The sequence below is a fragment of the Plecotus auritus genome, assembly GCF_963455305.1.
Source record: "Plecotus auritus genome assembly, chromosome: 7".
NCBI classification, from domain to species: domain Eukaryota; kingdom Metazoa; phylum Chordata; class Mammalia; order Chiroptera; family Vespertilionidae; genus Plecotus; species Plecotus auritus.
Genome location: NC_137774.1, coordinates 23,681,363 through 23,702,292, shown reverse-complemented (window position 1 = coordinate 23,702,292; position 20,930 = coordinate 23,681,363). Strand labels below are relative to the sequence as shown.

Sequence of the window (20,930 nt, the reverse complement as noted above, 5' to 3'; positions counted from 1 at the left end):
ACCCCATATTTTCTGAGCACTCTAAATACATCAGGCTCTGCACTTATCCTGGCAATGGGGATTCAGCATCATGCCTGACAACAAACATCATAATTACATATTATGAGAAAGGCTATAAATAAACTATAAGAATAGTGCAATAGTGACAGAAGACAATGTCATATATGATGATAAAAGAAGGCCTCACTGAGGCCATCAGCGCTGGGACTTCAGGTATAAAGAATGAGCCTAGGACCAAACCAGAGAGGGTCAGACCTGCATTGCCACCATGTGCCCACCATCCAGATATCATTGCTGACATGTACACATAAGGAACTGTTTGACATTGAAACGGGATCTCAGAACTGTTGGACACTGAAATTGGGACTCAAACATTTTTTGATATTATATGTTTATTTCTAGTCTGCAGAGGCAAGATTTTTTAAAGGAAAGAAATGGGGGAAAAAATAGATACAGAGGCAAAGAAGCATTAAACAGACTGTCAAACTACAGCGGGAAGGCAGGGGACGTTGCGGGGGGGGGGGGGGCTGTAAGAGATCAACCGAAGGACTTGTACGGATGCATATAAGCATAACCAATGGATACAAGACACTGGGGGGGGGGGGGGGAGGGCAGGTAAAGGCACGTACTGGGGGCAGGGGAGGCCAGGAGGGAGGTCAATGGGGAAAAAAAAAAAGGAGACATATGTACTACTATTTGTAATACTTCGAACAATAATAAAAAAAAAAAGAATGGGCCAGACATGTGAATATTTGTACATAGCCCCTCCTTGCTTGGGGGGAAAAAAAGGAGGGGCTAGAAAAAATATGACACCATCTGATTTGGATTTTAAGGTTGCACTGGCTACTGTGTGAAAATAGGAAATCACTGCTTGGTATCTTAGCAAGAGATGATGGCAGCTGGGACTAGAGTAGTGGCAGCGAAGATGAGCAGAAGTTAACAGTTTGAAATGGATATCAAACAGGACTGGGTAACACATTCAAACTGGAGATAAAAGGATAGGTCAGATGATAAAAGAAAAGTGAGGATGTCTATATTTTTGGCTTTAGCAATTGAAACAGTGGTGCCATTTACTGTCAAGGGACAGAGCAGGGGAGACCTACCTTGATGAAAGGGTCCTTTCAGAATGGAATCTCTCCAGACTCTCACAAATCATTAGGAAAAGGCAAGAAACCATAGCAAACCTTATAAGGGGTAAGTAAGATGCTAGGACACTCTTAACTTCTTTATAAAAACGAAAGAGAAGCTGGAAAACTTCCTCCTGTAAAAACCTCACTTTAGCATAGTTATGCTTTTTTAAAAAAATATATTTTTATTGATTTCAGAAAGGATGAGACAGAAACATCAATGATGACAATCATTGATCGGCTGCCTCCTGCATGCCCCCAACTGGGGATTGAGCTCACAACTCAGGCATGTGCCCTGACGGGGGAATTAAACCAGTGACCTCGAGAGAAACCAAGATGGCGGCATAGGTAAACACCTAAACTGCTGCCTCGCACAACAATTTCAAAACTACAACTAAAAGACAGAACGGACACCATCCAGAACCACAGGAAAGCTGGCTGAGTGAAAATTCTACAACTAGAAGGAAAGAGGAAAGCTCACAGAGAATTGGAGGTACGGCAAAGGGGCTTTGTGCGCGCAGAGAGGAAGGGCGGCTGAGAGCCTGGCTGACTTTCTCTGGCGGAAGGGGGAAGGAAGCCTCCGACCGCACTGAACCCCAGTTCTGACTGCACTGAACCCCAGTTCCGGGCGAACCCCTGGGGACCCACACTCTTACGGGGGGAGTCTGGACTCTCGGGCGGAGACTCGAGCTGGGAAAGGCAGAAGTCTGAAGGCGCACGCGGGCCAGTGCGCACAAAGGCTGCGGAGGCTGCCACAGGCTTTCCCTAGTGGAAGGGAGTCAGAGGATCCTGACTGCACTGAGCCCCAGTTTTGACTGCAGTGAACCCCGGTTCCAGGCGAGCCCCTGGGGACCCACGCTCTTGTGGGGGGAGTCTGGACTCTCGGGCGGAAACTCGGGAGCAGGGGAAGGCGGAGGACTGAAAGTGCGCGCGCCAGTGCGCACAAAGGCTGCGGAAGTTGCCACAGGCTTTCCCTAGTGGACGGGAGTCAGAGGATTCTGACTGCACTGAGCCCCAGTTCTGACTGCAGTGAACCCCAGTTCCAGGCGAGCCCCTGGGGACCCACGCTCTTGTGGGGGGAGTCTGGACTCTCGGGCGGAGACTCGGGAGCCGGGGAAGGCGGAGGACTGAAAGCGCGCGCGCGCGCGTGCCAGTGCGCACAAAGGCTGCGGAGGTTGCCACAGGCTTTCCCTAGTGAAAGGGAGTCAGAGGCTCCTGACGGCACTGAGCCCCAGTTCTGACCGCAGTGAACCCCAGTTCCAGGCGAGCCCCTGGGGACCCACGCTCTTGTGGGGGGAGTCTGGACTCTCAGGAGGAGACTCGAGCTGGGGAAGGCGGAGGACTGAAAGCGCACATGCGCGCAAGGGCAAGGCTGACAAGAAGCCAAAACCTGAGACTCCAGCCCTAACCGGTTTGGCTCAGTGGATAGAGCGTCGGTCTGCGGACTCAAGGGTCCCGGGTTCGATTCCGGTCAAGGGCATGTACCTTGGTTGCGGGCACATACCCCGTGGGGAGTGTGCAGGAGGCAGCTGATCGATGTTTCTCTCTCACTGATGTTTCTAACTCTCTATCCCTCTCCCTTCCTCTCTGTAAAAAATCAATAAAAATATTAAAAAAAAAAAAAAACTGAGACTCCACCCCATCCAAGCTGAGCACAGAGGCTATTGCAATTTGGCAAGTCTAATCCTATAAGGCTGTCTCTAGCACCGAACTTCTCCCAGCATAGACACAGCTGATCCCTACAGCCAACTGGCCCGGAGGTCAATTCTTCCCAGTGATACCAACAACAATAAAGACTTAATTACAACAAGGCTGTACACACAGTCCACAAAGGGGTGCACCAAGAGTGTCCACCTCAGGTTAACTGGGGAAGCAGACCCACTGGGCCATATTGGAAACCTAGCACAAATATCTACCTTACCAACTCAGGGAATCGGTGAAAATGCGGGGTCAAAGAATCAGATCACAAACGAAAGAAATGGAGGAAAACAAACGACTGGATATAGAATTCAAAACCACGGTTATAAGACTTTTTAAGAATATCCTAGAAAAGGCCGATAAATATAACGAGACCCTCAAAGATATGAAAAAGGACCAACTAGAAATTAAACATACACTGACTGAAATAAAAAATATTATACAGAGACCCAGAAACAGAATAGAGGAACCCAAGAATCAAGTCAAAGAATTGAAATACAAAGAAGCAAAAAACACTCAACCGAAAAAGCAAAAAGCAAAAAAAAAATCCAAAAAGTTGAAGATAATGTAAGAAGACTCTGGGACAACTTCAAGCGTACCAACATCAGAATTATGGGGGTGCCAGAAGAAGAGAGAGAGCAAGATACTGAAAACCTATTGGAAGAAATAATGACCGAAAACTTCCCCCACCTGGTGAAAGAAATAGACTTACAAGTCCAGGAAGCCCACAGAACCCCAAACAAAAGGAATCCAAAGAGGACCACACCAAGACACATTATAATTAAAATGCCAAGAGCAAAAGACAAAGAGAGAATATTAAAAGCAGCAAGAGAAAAACAGTTAATTACCTACAAGGGAGCACCCATACGACTGTCAGCTGACTTCTCAACAGAAACTATGCAGGCCAGATGGGAGTGGCAAGAAATTTTCAATGTGATGAATAGCAAGAACCTACAACCAAGATTACTCTACCCAGCAAAGCTATCATTCAGAATTGAAGGGCAGATAAAGAGCTTCACAGATAAGAAAAAGCTGAAGGAGTTCATCACCACCAAACCAGTATTATATGAAATGCTGAAAGGTATTCTTAAAGAAGAGGAAGAAGAAAAAAGTAAAGATAAAAATTATGAACAACAAATACATATCTATCAACAAGCGAACCTAAAAATCAAGTGAATTAAAAATCTGATGAACAGAATAATCTGGTGAATATAATAGAATCAGGGGCATAGAAAGGGAGTGGACTGATAATTCTCAGGGGGAAAAGGGTATGGGGGGTTCATGAAGAGAATGGACAAAAATCATACACCTATGGATGAGGACAGTGGGGGGGAGGTAAGGGCAGAAGGTGGGGTGGGAAATGGGTGGAGGGGAGCTATGGGGGGAAAAAGGAGAAATAATTGTAATAATCTGAATAAAGATTTATTTTAAAAATAATAATAATAATAAAAAAAATAAACCAGTGACCTCTTGGTTCATAGGTCAACACTCACTCACTCAGCCATGCCGGCTGGGCATGCTTTTTTTAAACTGTTATTTCTTGACTTTTTAGAGAAAGGAAAAGAGAAACAGCAATTTGTTAGTCCACTTATTTATGCATTCATTGATTGATTCTTGTGTGTGCCCTGATGGAGGATCAAACCCACAATCTTGGTGTATGGGTACAATGCTCTAACATATACTACCCTTTACCTCTTTGCACACAATATGCCACAATTGCCTAATCCTCACAGCCTCCAACTACACGGTAACCTTTAGTCTAGTCCAGTGGTCAGCAAACTCGTTAGTCAACAGAGCGGCAAATCGTGGCTCACGAGCCGCAGTTTGCCGACCACTGCTCTAACCAACTGAGCTACCCAGCCAGGGTTTCTTTTGCTTTTAATGCAGTCTACTACCAAGGACTCCAAGAACCATATTACAGAAAGGTTTCATAACATCAATTTTTCTGAACCTTGTTCAAAAGATAGTTATAAACTTGGGAGTTCCCTAAAAAAAGGAGAGCTTTATGTTAATTAATAATAAATCCCCAATAAAGAGGGATGTAAAGGGAAGGCCTTCATCTTTTGATAGATCTTCTAATAGATGTCTCTGACTATAACAGTAAATAACAAAAAGCTAGTTTTATCAGGTTTTTATGTCAGTAATTAACTATCCACCTCTGACCTCCAAGCGCACTTTATTATTGGATGAAAGAAGTTACTGGCATGCAAAATGAAGTAGACAGTCTCAATTTAAACACAAATACCATGAAGCCCAAAAGGTAAAAGCAAAAACATTAACAAGCCCTGAAGAGAGAAGCCATTCTTCCAGGATACAGTTATGAAAGCACTGTCAGTTCCATCTTAGTCTTCTTAGTACTACTATCTAACCACCAACTCTTTATCTTCTATACAGTAGGTCCTCGGGTTACGACGGAGATCCATTCCTATGGCGCAAGATAATGTGATTTTCACCGTAAGTCGGAACCCACCTACACAAGCACCTACGTCACTCACATGGAGCACATACACAGCAGTAATGAAGTGAAACAGTAAAATAATTTAAAAGATAACAATTTCTGACCTTTACTTGTGGTAAATAAATAATAAAAAACATAAAGCACATATGTACATACGTCGAAATAACGGAACTTTTTCTTTTTTATAAATAAAGGGGAGATAGCAACGTAACCACAAAACGACTTATGTCGAGTCCAACGTAACCCGAGGACTGCCTGTATATATAAAAGCCCAGCAACTGAATGGCGGAACAATCAGTCGCTATGACACACACTGACCACCAGGGGGCAGATGCTCAATGCAGGAGCTGCCCCCTAGTGGTCAGTGCGCTCCCACAGTGGGAACAGCCACTCAGAGGGCAGGTCCACAGTCACTTGGCTGACTGGGATGAGCGACACTCCCACAAAGGGCCGATCCCCCCAGGCCATGCCCCCCACCAGTGCACAAATCCGTGCACTGGGCCTCTACTTCATAAATAAAAGCCTGCCACCCCTGCAGCTGTTGAACATTAAAGTTTCTAATCTAAACTCTCAGCATTAATCTCTAGTGCTCCAAAACCAGACTTTCTATAGTCACAGCAAATTATTACCCTAATTTTTCCTGTGACCTATCATATAATCAAGTGCCAAAAAACTTCCCTTTCTCCTGAGAAAACACTTAGCTACTGGTTGGTCACCACATTCCCAACTCTACCTGTAAGGTAACCCTAAATGCTTTCACTGTGAAGTCTTACTAACCAAGCACAAGGACAAACAAGAAACAAGAAAAAAAATAAAAGCTGTCCAATTTAGTAAATGGGGAGGCCATTCATCATCAAAGTGACAACACCTCATTCTGCTCATCCCCCTAAATTCATGGTTCATTGGTATATTTATCTTCTCTTTATCAGTGACACTCATTACGTAGTGTCAAACTGGAGATTATGAAGAACAGCACCTTTGTAACTATTTAAGTGACTACATATAAGCAGACTAATTCAAAACTGACCTATTTCTCTCCTTTATATATAACAGCTGGCTAGGTATACTTGCAAAGGCTTAATCAAAACTTAAAATTCCATAACACATGGACACAAACAATAGTGTGGTGAAGGCCTGGGAGAGGTGGATACAGGGTGGAGAGGTCAATGGAGAAAAGAAAACAAACAATGGGGACATCTGTAATACTTCCAACAATAAAGATAATTAAAAAAAAAAAAAACCATTTACAATTCCATACTAATGCTAGAAAGTTCACTGGTAAATAAATTCAGATGAAGGCAAATAAGTGCTTAATAAGAGAGAATAGAACACCCCAGAAGGGACCAACTGTGAATTCAACTTTCATTCATACAATGATGTATTACACTAAACTAGCTAACATCACATCATAAATAGTATAATACTAGTGAAATTTTAATATTAATACTATGAAATTTAGGAATAACATATTGGTTGGGGAGTCAATGTTTTAGAGTATATTAGGGTTGATGGATAAGCAAAATGAAAAGTACCAGAATCTTCAACTATTACATGCTTAATTATTCCACTAGCAAACACAACCTTTAAGTCACTAGGAAAGTAAATTATTTAACACAGTTATTGAGCACATACAGTGTTAGGACACTTCCAGGCCACCAAATACACCCCCACATACTCTGCATCCCACTAGCATTTTCTTCCACTGTACCATCGCACTTAATATACTAAATGTTAATCATTTATAAATTATATAAATATACATATATTATTTTTAATATTATGTACATTACCAAACACATACAAAATGGAAATTTAAATAGAAGTTCTAAAATTTTATTCCCACCTCTTCCCATGGATAGTCTTGCATACACTTTAAGGTATATATACTTCAGTGAAAGAGGGTCTTGGTAATCTTTGTTCCTTCAGTGCCTAAGTCATAGGCAGGGCTCAGTAAAAATTTGAAGAATTAATGAGCAAAGGTACACTCAAAAACATGAATCCACAACATAATTTTTTGACATGTTATATAGTTCATTCACCCAGCCACTTAATCCAAGTGCCAAATTCTACTTAATGAAAGGGATTAGAATACATTTTATCCACTGTGTTTTATTCCCACAATTTAAAAACTAAAAATAATTTTAATTCAGCAATTCTTGGGGGAAAATAAACTCTTATAATTCTGTTTCCAGAATGATGAAAGGAGAGAGGAATGGGAAAAAGAAGAATTGGAGAAAATTTTAAAGTTTCTTGGAGTTCTGAAATGCTCTGAAACTGTAATTCATCTTTCAATTTTTTTAATACTATATTCCAAGCATTTCAAATAATATTTAGGAATACACAAACCACACACTTACATGCAAACTTAAAAATGAAAAAATAAAGAACATAGCTGCTAAAATTCTCAGGACCCACTAACTGCAGTATACTTTACGAAATACATGCAATCTAAAACAAGTCAAGTCTTCAAGGGAAGGCTTGTGTTCTATCCAAGATATTCAAGAAAAACAGATACAAGTCAAAAATAAAAGCCACCATTAATACATCTCCCTTTAAAAAAAAAAAAGTTAAGGTATACTTTCAGGAACTATTACTATTTATATAACTGACATTCAGTCTAGCCAAATTAGTAGGCAAAACCAAGCTTCCTAAATTCAAGAGCTTCTGAAATGTACACAAATAAGAAGTCACTAGACTGCCCTTTCACTCTGGTCCAAGAAGTGTTATCTGCTATTAGCATAACACTCCATTTCCAGGGCCCCTTTCTCCAAGATAAACTGCCTGCAAGTCCAGTTTGCATGAGGCAAAATATACTTAACTATTATTTTAATACTACCTAATTATGGTTAGCATTATTTTAGTGCTCAATAATTTTAAGTAAAGCCAAGGAGATAGGTATTTCAGTAATTTATCAAGCTTGCTTTTTACTTATACAATGATTCATATAACACACGTTGTGTTTGTCCAATCCACCTTTCTCATCTCCCTCCAGTCATCTTACACAATATAAATAAGGTGAGATTAATGGATGGAGGTTTTAGTACCAATTTAGATTACTCAAGTACCCCCCAAAAGTTCTCAAACCATTTATAGCTCCATCAAAAGCTTTATAAATTCTTTTTATAACCTTACTAAAAAAATTCTATATTAAAGTCTGACATTTACTAGAATAAACAATATCATGTTCAAAAGAATTACCTACTTAAAAAATAGCTCCTGTTTACATTTAGAAATGTTATTTTATCAACTTGCTTCTTTCTTTTGCTTTAATTTTCCCCTGCAGCAAAACTGATAAAATATAAATCCATTCAAATAGTTAAATAAAATTTGAAGAAATATTTTACTACTTCTTCAAATATGTTTTAAAATTCAACAGGTATACACTTCATAACAAATCTAATAAAGACCTTCAGTCAAATCAGTTTAAAATGCACCAACTATTAATTTAGTTTATATGCAAAGGTACAACCTTAGTTTGATATGAGAGTAATCAGGCTAGAGATGGATAAAAGTTTAATTTTAGAATTCCTAAATGCCAACTACATCACCTTCCAACTTAAGAAACTAAACACTTCTGAACCCTGATGCTGTAAATCAGTTTGATTGATGTCGTCCTCTTTTACGCCATGTAAGCCATTGCCTAATTGAGGCCAGACCTGTCAGGCTCAACAGCATCCCGGAAATGACTAGCCTACTAGAGCTGGAACCACATCAAGAATTTGGAATATTTCTCATATTGAGGCAAGGAAAAAAGTTCAAGCGAGATTGTCCATACAACAATTATTATACTGTTCCGCAGGAAAAGACATAAAAAGCATAGTTTTGTAATTCTGGTCAGTCCACAATACCTCTAAACTCTGCAATTATTTTCAGGCGATGATCCACTGAACTTATCCCTTTTCTTCCTACACATTAACAAGAGTTCACTACTAAATTCTCGTTTTGAATGCCTTTAAATCAAATTGCTCTTAGGTATTAAAACTGTCACCTGGAGCAGGGCTGGTTGTTTGAGTTGGAAACCAGTTAAAAATGTTTAGCATCTAACCTGCTTAACGTTTGTAGCCTCTTACCAAGAAAATCCATTAAGTGTCACAAATAAATAGAAGCACACACACACACACAAATCCCAGTCACGAAAAGATTGAGTCACCTTCCAGCCATAAACTGTGCAATAGACACTGGCAGTTGGCGTGCGCGTTAGTGATCACGGACGGACAGCGGTATCAGAGTCAGTGGTAGGGGGCTGGGGCTGCTAACAACACTGTGCATCAGAGCCAACAAGCAGCAGGCTGGAGCTGGCAGCAAGGCCGGTCTCTACAGGGAGCTACAACACAGGATCAGAATGCTGGGTTTCCGAATGCCATTTTATGGGATGAGGGGGTGAGCACGGTGGATCAAGTGCAATAAAGGCTCCGGCCAACATCTGAGGAGATGAAACCTAAGACTAGGTCTTGTGGCTACACCAGCTGTCCAGTCTCATCTCACCTCAAACACAACTTAATTTCAGGTCGTTCTTAGCAAAGTCAGCCGCTCAAAGGGTGTGGATGGTGACAGCCCCCAAGAGACTGGCCAAGGCCCTCGGAAAAGGCAGACTCCACAAATGGAAGGGGCTTCTACCGGCAAAGAGGAGAGGGCTATGCAGCCGCCTCCTCTCCCCTTCCAGTCAAGGCTGTTAGGTACGAGGTTAGGATGTTGTTGGACATTTTTATGAAGGAGGGATATGAGAAAATGGCAGTAAGAGACGAGGGGGTTGAAAGGGCTGGTGCCACCCAAGGAAGGGGGGAGTGGAGGACTTCCCTGGACCCATCCAGGATAACAACGACACCAGAGAGCACGGGCACTGCCCTGCAAGCGCCAGACACCTCTCCCTCGGGGAAGGCTTCGCCCCCTTCCATACAGTCCCAATTCCCCAACTCTGCTCCCACCCGACCCTCCTCCCCCATAACATTCCCCATCGCGGGCCTCCTTACCCTTCCGCCTCAGGCGACCCACACCCTCAGCCTCCCCTCCCCAGCCCGGTCACCCACCCTCTGGGCAGCCCGTTGCTGGCCTTCCCGGCAGCTCGTCAAGACCCCTCCCCCCTCACCTCTCCTCAGCGCCTCCTCGTAGCTGAGGAATCCGATCCGTGACTCCTTGGCGCCCATGCTCCCTTCATCCCCTCGGCCGGGGGTCGGAGCCTGATCTCGCCCCCACCCCCACTCCCGCCTTCTCCTCGGCGTCCCGGGGTGACGGTGTCGGCGTCCCCCGGACCCCTCCTCCCCTGACACTAACAAGTGCGGCTTCTACCCCGGCAGCTCCTCCCGGCCGCCGCCACCGCCTCCATGCCGAATCACGTGACCTGCTCCCACCCCGCCCCTTCCCCTCCCTCCTACTCCGCCCTTCTCGTCTCTCCTCCCCTCCCTTCCCTTCCCTCCTCACGCCCACTTCCCTCCCCCCAACCCCCTCCCGCCAGCCCCACCAAGGCCGGGGTTAGTTCCGGGTAATGGCCGCCAAGGACCACACACTCCTCCCCGCCCCACGCTAACCGCTCGCAGGGGCGTAGGGGCGGGGCCGGGCCCCGCGCGTAACGCGTCATTCCCACCTTCCGGCCAATCGGAAATCGGGAGGCGGGGACCTCCGCTGGCCCGGAGGTGGTGACTTCCGGGGCGCTAGCGGCCGTGCCTCCCGCCCACACGTCCTGGCGCTGGACAGGCGGGGCCTGGGCGATGGACGGTTGGTCTGGTCTGGTCCCAGATCCATGTTGGAAAAGACGTGGAATCTTAGGAAACCAGGGACCGCGGGTTGCGATTCCTGAGAGAAAGGAGCGAGCAGGCGAGGAACTCCTCCCGTCCGAACAATTTTTACTGCAAGGGAGTTGTGAGAGCGAGGAGACACATTTCCTGTGGCGAAAGAATCCTGGCTCCTCGCGGGGGCAGCCCTGAGGAAAGTGAACCTTGTGACCGAGTTTACAGGACCTTCCTTTTCCGCGTTCCCCCAGCCCCACCTCGGGGCCCGTGCCTGCGCCCCCGCCCGCCCTGAGCCCGCCTCCAGTTGCAGAGTCCGTGGAAACTGCTCTGCGGAGGGCTCCGCTTGCTTCTCTCCCAGAGTTGCTCCCCACCAGACGTGAGGCTTACCACACACAACAGAGTTCCTGATTTAAAATTATTTTTTAATTGTGAAATATAAAGGGTGGGGCAGAGTAGGTTTGCAGTTGTATTTGAAACAGTTTATTCTTGTATTAGTTATTTTCTATACAAGTCATTATAAACCTACTTTTGTCCCACCTGTACCTAACAATGACTATTTTAACCATTTTTAAGTACCTCATGAGTGGACTCATAGTATATGTCTTCTTGTGTGGCTATAGTCTACTTCTTTCGTGGCTAGCTTATTTCACTTTAAAATAATGTCCTCAAGGTTCCTCCATGTTTGTACGATATGTCAGAATTTCCCAGATTTGCCATATGATCCAGAAATTACACTTGACTATATACCCAAAAGAATTGAAAGCAGGGAGACGTATTTATACACCCATGTTTGTAGGCCATTATTCACAATAGCCAAAAGGTAGAAGCAACCCAAGTGTCCACAGACAGAGAAACAAAATGTGGCCTATGCATGCAATGGAACACTATTCCGTTCCTGGCTTTTGAACTCTTAATTCAGTTTGCGTCCGTCTGTCTTCATCCTGAAAGTCACAATATAAAGCTTCTGGATAAGGAAACAACTTTGAAAAATAACTATTTGGATTAGACTCAAGGTGCCAGATAGGTCATTCAAAGCCAACAAAAGGCCCTAACCGGTTTGGCTCAGTGGATAGAGCATCGGCCTGCGGACTGAAGGGTCCCAGGTTCGATTCCGGTCAAGGGCACGTACCTTGGTTGCGGGCACATCCCCAGTGGGAGGTGTGCAGGAGGCAGCTGATCGGTGTTTCTCTCTCATCGATGTTTCTAACTCTCTATCCCTCTCCCTTCCTCTCTGTAAAACAATCAATAAAATATATTTAAAAAAAAAAAAAAAAAGCCAGCAAAAGGTTTTTTGTTCCTAAAGCCAACGGATTATACTATGCCCTGCTGGAGAAAGAAGTTAAAACTCTGTTTCTCTACCTGCCTTTCCTGGTAGACCAGATCAGCAGCATGGGGTTAGTCACAGGCTGCCCTTTCCAGTTCACTGTGAGGCAGTTCATTTTGAGACCTCGAGTTAATTTCATTAGTAAAAGGCCATGAATAAAGGGGTTGGGAATGTACTTCAAAGCCTTTCATTTCCAGGTCATTCGTTTGGTGTAGACAGAAGTCTCCAGACGAAACAACTCAGTCATCTTCAGCCTGCGGTTAGATTATAGTAATTAATGGGAAGTGGCCCTGGCTGGTTCGTTCGCTCAGTGGATAGAGAGCATCAGCCTGCGGACTGAAAGGTCCTGGGTTTGCTTCCAGTCAGGGTACATGCCCAGGTTGCAGGCTCAGTCCCCAGTAGGGGGCGTGCAGGAGGCAGCTGATCAATGATTCTCATCATTGATGTTTTTGTATCTCTCCCTCTTCCTTCCTCTCTGAAATCAATTTAAAAATATTTTTAAAAATTAATGGGAAGCGGGAGAAAAGACCCTCGAGAGTTCCAGGGGCACATCCCTAGGCATAATGACTGTCCTAAATAATCAGGACTTAAAGGTGGCCTTGCTGTACAAAGGGTAGAGCTTTCAGGGGTGGGCAAACTTTTTGACTCCAGGGCCACAATGGGTTCTTAAACTGGACCGGAGGGCCGGAACAAAAGCATGGATGGAGTGTTTGTGTGAACTAATATAAATTCAAAGTAAAGGAGCGGAGGGGAGAGCAAGAGAACCCTCCGCTCTTTCGGCTCCTCGGGCCGGATAGAACAGCCGAACAGCCGATCCGGCCCGCGGGCCGTAGTTTGCCCACGGCTGGCTTAGGTACAAAGCACTGCTCTTCCCACTTGATTTACAGAGGAACTGGAAGCAAATTGTTTTTTCTCTTTGTAGTTCTTGCCCCACATGAATAGTAAATGATTACAAAATACTCAGGAGAGAATAGATGAGAAATTTTATAGTGAAAATTCAAAGCAGTATTAACCCACAGAAATGTAAAAATTTTCCTCCTTGGTTTCAGGCTTGGTTTCCCCTAGGACCATAAAATGTTTCACCCCATCACAGAGTTTACCATAGATTAAACACTTTTCAAAATTGTGGGTTGAGATAGAAAACTAAGAAATACTATTTCTCCTTTGTCTGAGTTAAAGTAAGCCTATTATTGAAGGCAGTGAAGCAGATAGTTATATCTGATGGAAATTTTAAATGGTAAGCTGGGATTAAAACCTGTCTTGGTTTATATTACACAGTATCAGGCAAGTCAAATGTTAAACATCCCTCTATAACTTAAAATTGAAACAGTACTTAAATTTGATGATGTATAAAATCTTTAATTTGTCATGCTGAAAGGACTTCTAGTAATCCTTTAGTTTGTTTGGTTTTATTATATTTCACTTAACCCACTTAAGAGTTGGCCAGCCACCTGACTTTAAGCATTAGGTTGTACTTGGGGAATCATTGCTTTAATTATAATTACATGCCTGTGAAAGAGTTGCCTGTACAAAGATTTAAAACATGAGAGATTGGTATGTAATTTCTACTTCCAATTGGGCAATTTGAATGACAGTTCCTCAGTTTGTACTCCCAGAGAAATGGCAAAGGAATAAGACAGAGTTCTTTTACTATTTGTCAAAGAATTTTAGGCCATAGACAAAGAGGTCAATATAACAAAGAAGGGGTGGAACAGCACCTAATTTATGTATAACTTTTTAAAATATATATTTTTATTGATTTCAGGGAGGAAGGGAGAAGGAGAAACATCAATGATGAGAGAAAATCATTGATTGGATGCCTCCTATACAACCCTTACTGGGGATTAAGCCTGCAATCTGCAATGGGGGCATGACTGGGAATCAAACCTCCTAGTTCCTGGGTTGATGCTCAACCACTGAGCCACACTGGCCCACTGGCCAGGCTAATTTATGTACAACTTGATTGCCACAAAGTGAGGCCAACAGTGTATGAAGTGTGACTACATGATAAGAGAATTTATTTCCCAGCATTACAAACTTGTTACCTTATAGTGACATAATATGAAAATATGATCACTTATATTTTTATTTACTCTAAAGCACTTTAAGCTATTTTTAATGAAAATAATAGTTATTTTAAAAAATTTCCATCAGTACAAAAAAATATATAAAATAAAAGATGATGCTTTCTGCTTTACCTACTCTCATTCCCTAGAGGTATATATCCTTTCAGTTTTCTGTGACTACACCCACAATATTTTCCATGCATATAAAATGTGCATCTATATATCCTTTCTTTCTACACACATTTTTATAGTGTACATACTGATAGGCAGTTTCTTTTTCCACTCAGTATATCTCAGATTGCATTTCATGTCTGCATATAGATCTACCTTATTCTTTTTAACAGATACATAGTATGCCAATTTTGTGTATTTAATGTATCATTAACCACTTACTGATGAACATTAGATTGTTTCAAGTGTTTTAATATTATAATGTTGCAATAAACATGCTTATACACACATCCTTCTTTACATATGTAAGTGTATCTATAGATGGAATTTCCAGAAGTAAAATTGCAGAGTATGTATCTTTTGAGTTTTTTATTAGATATTGTCAATTTGCCAGCCTAAAAAGTTGGATCAATTTACATTGTAACAAAAAGCCAGTTTCCCCTGACCCTTGCTAACAATATCAATATAAGCTGATTTTTGTCATTACCCTTTACCTATTACAAATCCTACCAATAAAGAATTGAATGCCTGATTTTCTAGACATAAAATTCATTTAAACCTGGACAAAATATTTGAAAAAAATGACTAAAATTATGTCATTCTCTAATCTGAAATTAAAGATGTTTCTCTTGTTTATCACTCTTGAAAATATGCCTAAAATTGGCAAAATTCTGACAGGGCCCATCCCCTAAAAGCTTCCAACTTACTAGATACCTAAGTTAAAACTAATGATTGGAAAGAAGTAAAACATTCAGAGTAAGAGCCTGTAACTTAAATCTGTCTTATAAGTTCTCTTTTTCCTCTTTCCACAATCCAAGCTTGGCAAACAAAATTTACACTACCCACTGAATCTGTGAGTAAATATTTTCTCTTTATAATATTCCTATATTGTCCTCTCCCACCCCAACTGCAATGAAGATGTATTTCTGTCCCTTTCACATTAATAGTTACAAAGGTTAGGGAATAGGTCTTATAGGCTGTACCACCAGTGGCTTCTTTTTCTTGTTAGCAGCTTCTTTTTAGTCCTCCTCTAATCTCCTTATTCCTTCTAATGTGGCAATTGTACTCTTAGACCAATCTTTTCTAGAAAAAATAGAAACTACAAGTTTGAGAATAAGTACATTATTGAATTCTAATCCACAATTAAAATAATATAAAAGCCAGCTCTGAACAGAGAGGCTATAGCTTACTTGTTTTTAGGTTCTAAATAGCTTTATCATCTGAAGTTCACTTATCATTCTATTATGCTTTCTTCGACAGATGAGAAATGCTAACTTTAGCTGTATACCTTTGACTTTGATTTTTTTCATCTAGTAGATAAGAGATTCAAACTCAATCAGGTTTTTTCCAGTTCTTAAATTCTAGTATTATCTCTTAAATTGTACATTCTCTTGCCAGCTCAAATCTATGTTTATGTTTATTTCACTCTGAGTTTTTTCTCACCTGGCTATTAATATAATTTTTTATTCTGTTTCTTACCTTTTACTGAACTACCAGTCTGCTGTTTGAATAATTGTTCTCCCTTTCTTAACTGTGGACTTTCCTTTTTTTTTTTTTTTTAATATATTTTATTGATATTTTACAGAGAGGAAGGGAGAGGGATAGAGAGCTAGAAACATCGATGGGAGAGAAACATCGATCAGCTGCCTCCTGCACACCTCCCACTGGGGATGTGCCCGCAACCAGGGTACATGCCCTTGACCGGAATCGAACCCGGGACCCTTCAGTCCGCAGGCCGACGCTCTATCCACTGAGCCAAACCGATTTCGGCCTATGGCCTTCCTTTTGATCAATAATTATTACTTTAATGGGGGAGGATATGTATGTGTGGGGACAAGAGCTATACAGGAAATCTCTGTACCTTCTGCTCAATTTTGCTATGAACCTAAAATTTCTCTAAAAAATGAAGTTTGATAATCCAAAAATCTTGATACAGAGATGTGCCTGCCTACATATAAGTATTTAATTGTGATATAATTAAAAATGATGAGGATATACAGTGGGAATGAGGATGCGATAAGGGGGAGAGATCAACCAAAGGACTGGTATGCATGCATATAAGCCTAACCAATGGACACAGACAACAGGGTGGTGAGGGCATGAATGGGAGGTGGGGGGGGCAATGGGGCAATAAGGACACATATGTAGTACCTTAATCAATAAAGAAAAAACATTATTTTGCCGAAACCGGTTTGGCTCAGTGGGTAGAGCGTCGGCCTGCGGACTGAAGGGTCCCGGGTTCGATTCTGGTCAAGGGCATGTACCTTGGTTGCGGGCACATCCCCAGTGGGGGGTGTGCAGGAGGCAGCTGGTCGATGTTTCTCTCTCATCGATGTTTCTAGCTCTCTATCCCTCTCCCTTCCTCTCTGTAAAAAAATCAATAAAATATATTTAAAAAAAAAAAAGAAGAAACATTATTTAAAAAATCATTAGTCCTAAAAGGAGGTAGGAGGTGAAGCTAGTATGTGATTGTGATTCTAAGTTTAGGTAAAACTTTATGCCTGGTGGTGCTGATCCAACACATCTTTTAAAATCCCAATATTTTCTTTCAAAGAGATTTGAAAGCTATAAAATATCATTTGATCAAAAGATATTTGGCAGTTATGTCAATCTCTGATCCTCTGCGGGTGGGGGTGGGGTGAAAGCAAATCTGGGTTTCTTTGAAAGAGGAAGGAAATTCATAAAAAAAAAAAAAAGAGGAAGTTGAGAAATCCCTATGACCATTTAAAATCTTCTCACGGCCCCAGCATTTGGTATAAATGCAGCAAATAGTTCATTTTAACATTTGTTAAGCATTATCTAGGTGTAAGGGACTGTGCTAGGGAATACAACCATGGAATTTTTTAAAAAGTCTCTGAAAAGTACTATAATCAAGATAAATATAGCATGTCATGGGAACCATGGGTAGGGAGAGCTATTAGACCAAACTGAAGGGGTTGGGAAAGAAGCCTTGGGGGATGGGAACTTTGAAAGATGAGTAAGAAATCAGCCATTCATTCACTCCTTCAACAAATTCAATGTGCCTACTATCCTAGGCACTGAAGATACAGAATTGAATTAAGGAATATTCCTGTTCTTATGAAATTTACATTTTAGTGGGAAAAGAAAGAGTAAACTAAATAAAATAGTGGTAAGTCAGTAACAAGTTCTAACGAGAAGGGAGACAGGAAGTGCTGAGATGAAGGTTGCAATTTAAAACACGATGACCAGCCCAGCCGGTGTTGCTCAGTGGTTGATCATCTAGCTTTGAACCAGGAGATCAAGGTTTGATTCCTGGTCAGGGCACATGACCAGGTTCGATTCTGGGTTTTGGGCTCAATCCCCTGTAAGGGGCATACAAGAGGCAGCTGATCAATGATCCTCATCATTGATGTTTCTCTCTCTCCCTCTCCCTTCCCTTCTAAAATCAATAAAAATATGTTTAAAATAAGATGATCAGAAATCAGCAAAAAGGTGATATTTAAGACAAAATCTGAAGATGATAGAGCAAACCTTGTGGCTACCCAAGGGAAACTTACCCTAGGCACTGAAGCAACAAGGTCAAGTCCCTTGTGTACAAGGTCTTTTCAATAAACTCTATCTACTTGATCTTGTACTGAGTTTAGTGCTCATTTCTATGACACGGAGACTCAAGAACCTGGCAGTCAAGGTCCAGTAACAGTGTGACTGCAACAGTGAAGGAAGTGGATAGAGGCAAATGGTATGCTATTAGAGGTGGGTTTTGTGGGGTTTTTTTAATTCATTGATTTTAGCCATCTGGTGTAAATGAATCAAAATTATACCTTTTATTTTTGTCAGATTGGCATACACACACACACACACACACACACACACACACATATTGGTGTGCCACAGAATTTTAATAATTAGTTTACATGTGCCATGAGATGAAAAAGGTTGAAAATCACTGTCCTAGAACATCATCCACTCCCAAGGTGATTGGGACTTCCAACGTTAAAAGTTCAGAGATCGGGAACTATCAAGAAGACTGAGAAGGTAAAGCCAGTAAGGCAGGAAAGCAAAGAAGGGGAGAGGGCATTCCAAGAAAAAAGAAAAGTGAATAAAGGCACAGGGATATAAAGTGGAACTCAAGAGATAAGAAGCTTTGCCTCATTAGAAATGCCTTTTGAACCAATAAAATAAAGCTAGCTACTAAAACAACTGAAAAAAATAAAAATCCATTAACAAGATAGTAGTTCTCATTTTCTCATTTTTAACAGTTGATAAAAATTATTAACATTTGCCCTAACCGGTTTGGCTCAGTGGATAGAGCGTCAGCCTGTGGACTGAAAGGTCCCAGGTTCGATTCCAGTCAAGGGCACGTAACTTGGTTGCGGGCACATCCCCGGTGGGAGGTGTGCAAGAGGCAGCTGATCGATGTTTCTCTCTCATCGATGTTTCTAGCTCTCTATCCCTCTTCCTTCCTCTCTGTAAAAAATCAATAAAATATATTAAAAAAAATTATAAACATTTGACAAAGGCTTTCAGGTAGATTTTAAGAACTTAGTAGGTTTTACCAGATTTTTATTTTGCTGTGATCTCTTTGAGCTATCAGTGAGCAATACTTGACAGAAGGTTCTGAGGACAGTGTGTACCCTTAAAGTTTGATCTAAAGGAATAAATCAGGCCAAAGTAAGACAATTAATGGTTGAAAGTAGATCTCTCCCTATGGGTGAAATTTAGCCTGAATGTCACTCAGAAGAGATTTTTAAAACCCATACTTTTGTGTAAATTAGTAAGTGATAATGACATCCAAAGTATTTCATGCAACAATCTAAGGGAGTAGCCAATAGATAGAAAGGTTGTTACCAGAAAATCCATAAGGAAAGAGTTCAAAGTCTCCTGACTCAGACAAATTCTTAATTTGTAGTTTAGACTAACTCATAAGCAACCTTTACAAAAAAAAAAGGGGGGGTGCTAAATTAACCCATATCTTTTATCTTCTGCGGCTATGGAACAAAAACAAAGGTGAGCAGAGTTAAATTCTAATTAATAGTTCACTGTGTGCAATTACTAACTGCACCCAAGCTTGCATTCCCCAAACACTAATATATGGATTTTCTCCATCCTCAACATTCCATCCCTCGTTGGTCTGAAACTGTATTATTCTTCTGAAGTACTACAACAGGAATTAGAATTACATTCTAGAAGATATATTTTTCTTTACAAAAGTCAGTATACCTGTGCTACTATATGTGGTTCTGGTTATTATTACTGCACGAGAAATGACCCAAATAAACTAGTAGCGTAAAGCAATTATAACATTTATTTTGGACATGAATCTGCCATTGGGGCAAAGTTCAGTGGGGATAACTAACCTCTATTTCGTTTAGTGTGAGCTGCAACAGCTCCAAAGCTAGGAATCCTCTGCAGGCTTGCTCTCTCAAGTCTGGCGATAGATGCTGGTGGTTCGCTGAGACCTCAGCTGGAACTGTCAGCTGGAACAACTGCACATGTAATGCACCTCCTTTTTCCTGACAACATGTGGCCAGGTTTCAAAGGTGAGAGAGAGAGAGAAAGAGCTAGAGCTAGAGCTAGAGAGTTCAGCCAAGATGTATCGCTTTTTATGACCCGCCTTAGATGTAACACAATGTCAGTTCCGCTGCGCCCTAGTCATTGAAGCAGTCACAAAGTTCTTCCCAGGTACCAGGAGAGGGGAAATAATCTCTAGAAATATTACTGTGCAGCAGTCTGCCCTCTAAGATATTGCAGGCTCCGTTCCAGATCACCACAGTAAAATGAGGACCACAATAAAGCAAGTTGTAATCTTTTTGCTGGTAGAGGGTTTTGTATTCAATTGTAAAAAATGCAACATCTGTGAAACTCAATAAAACAAAACACAATAAAATGAGGTACGCTTGTACATTCACCCCTTTTTCCAAAATCCCCATTATGACATCAGGTTCAAGCTCGGAATCTAGGATCTCATCATCTAGATCAAGTCTAGGTGTGATTGAGGTTTCTTGGATGTGTTTTCTTCAATACAGTCTCTCTTGAGCTCCTGTTCTTAATAAATACACATTGGAATTACTTAGGAGCAAGTGACCTAGATGTATAAAACTTACTTTTAAATGGTTCAGGAAAAGCCCTAGCCAGTTTGGCTCAGTGGACAGAGCATTGGCCCACAGACTGAAGGGTCTCGGGTTTGATTCTGGTCAAGGGCAGGTATTTCGGTTGTAGGCTCCATCCCTGGCCCAGGAGGCAACCAGTGATGTTTCTCTCTGTGTGTCTCTCCCCCTCCTTTCACTCTCTCTAAAAATAAATGGAAAAACATCCTTGGGTGAGGATTAATAACAAATAAATAAATGGTTCAGGAGAAAACAAAGTATTTTTACATATACACACTCTTCTGGAAACTCT

General features: G+C 41.6%; 1 protein-coding gene across 3 annotated transcripts in view; it reads right to left on the bottom strand.

Annotated features, from left to right (window-relative positions):
- USP32 (ubiquitin specific peptidase 32) overlaps positions 1 to 10,795 on the bottom strand; it is a 127,639-nt gene extending 116,844 nt beyond the window's left edge. For all 3 annotated transcript variants that reach the window (XM_080679027.1, XM_080679026.1, XM_080679028.1), the window contains exon 1: positions 10,370 to 10,795. In XM_080679027.1, coding sequence (XP_080535153.1) covers positions 10,370 to 10,427 — 58 coding nt within the window. In that variant the 5' untranslated portion in view covers positions 10,428 to 10,795. The remainder of the gene's footprint in view (positions 1 to 10,369) is intronic.
- Positions 10,796 to 20,930: the final 10,135 nt, after the last annotated feature.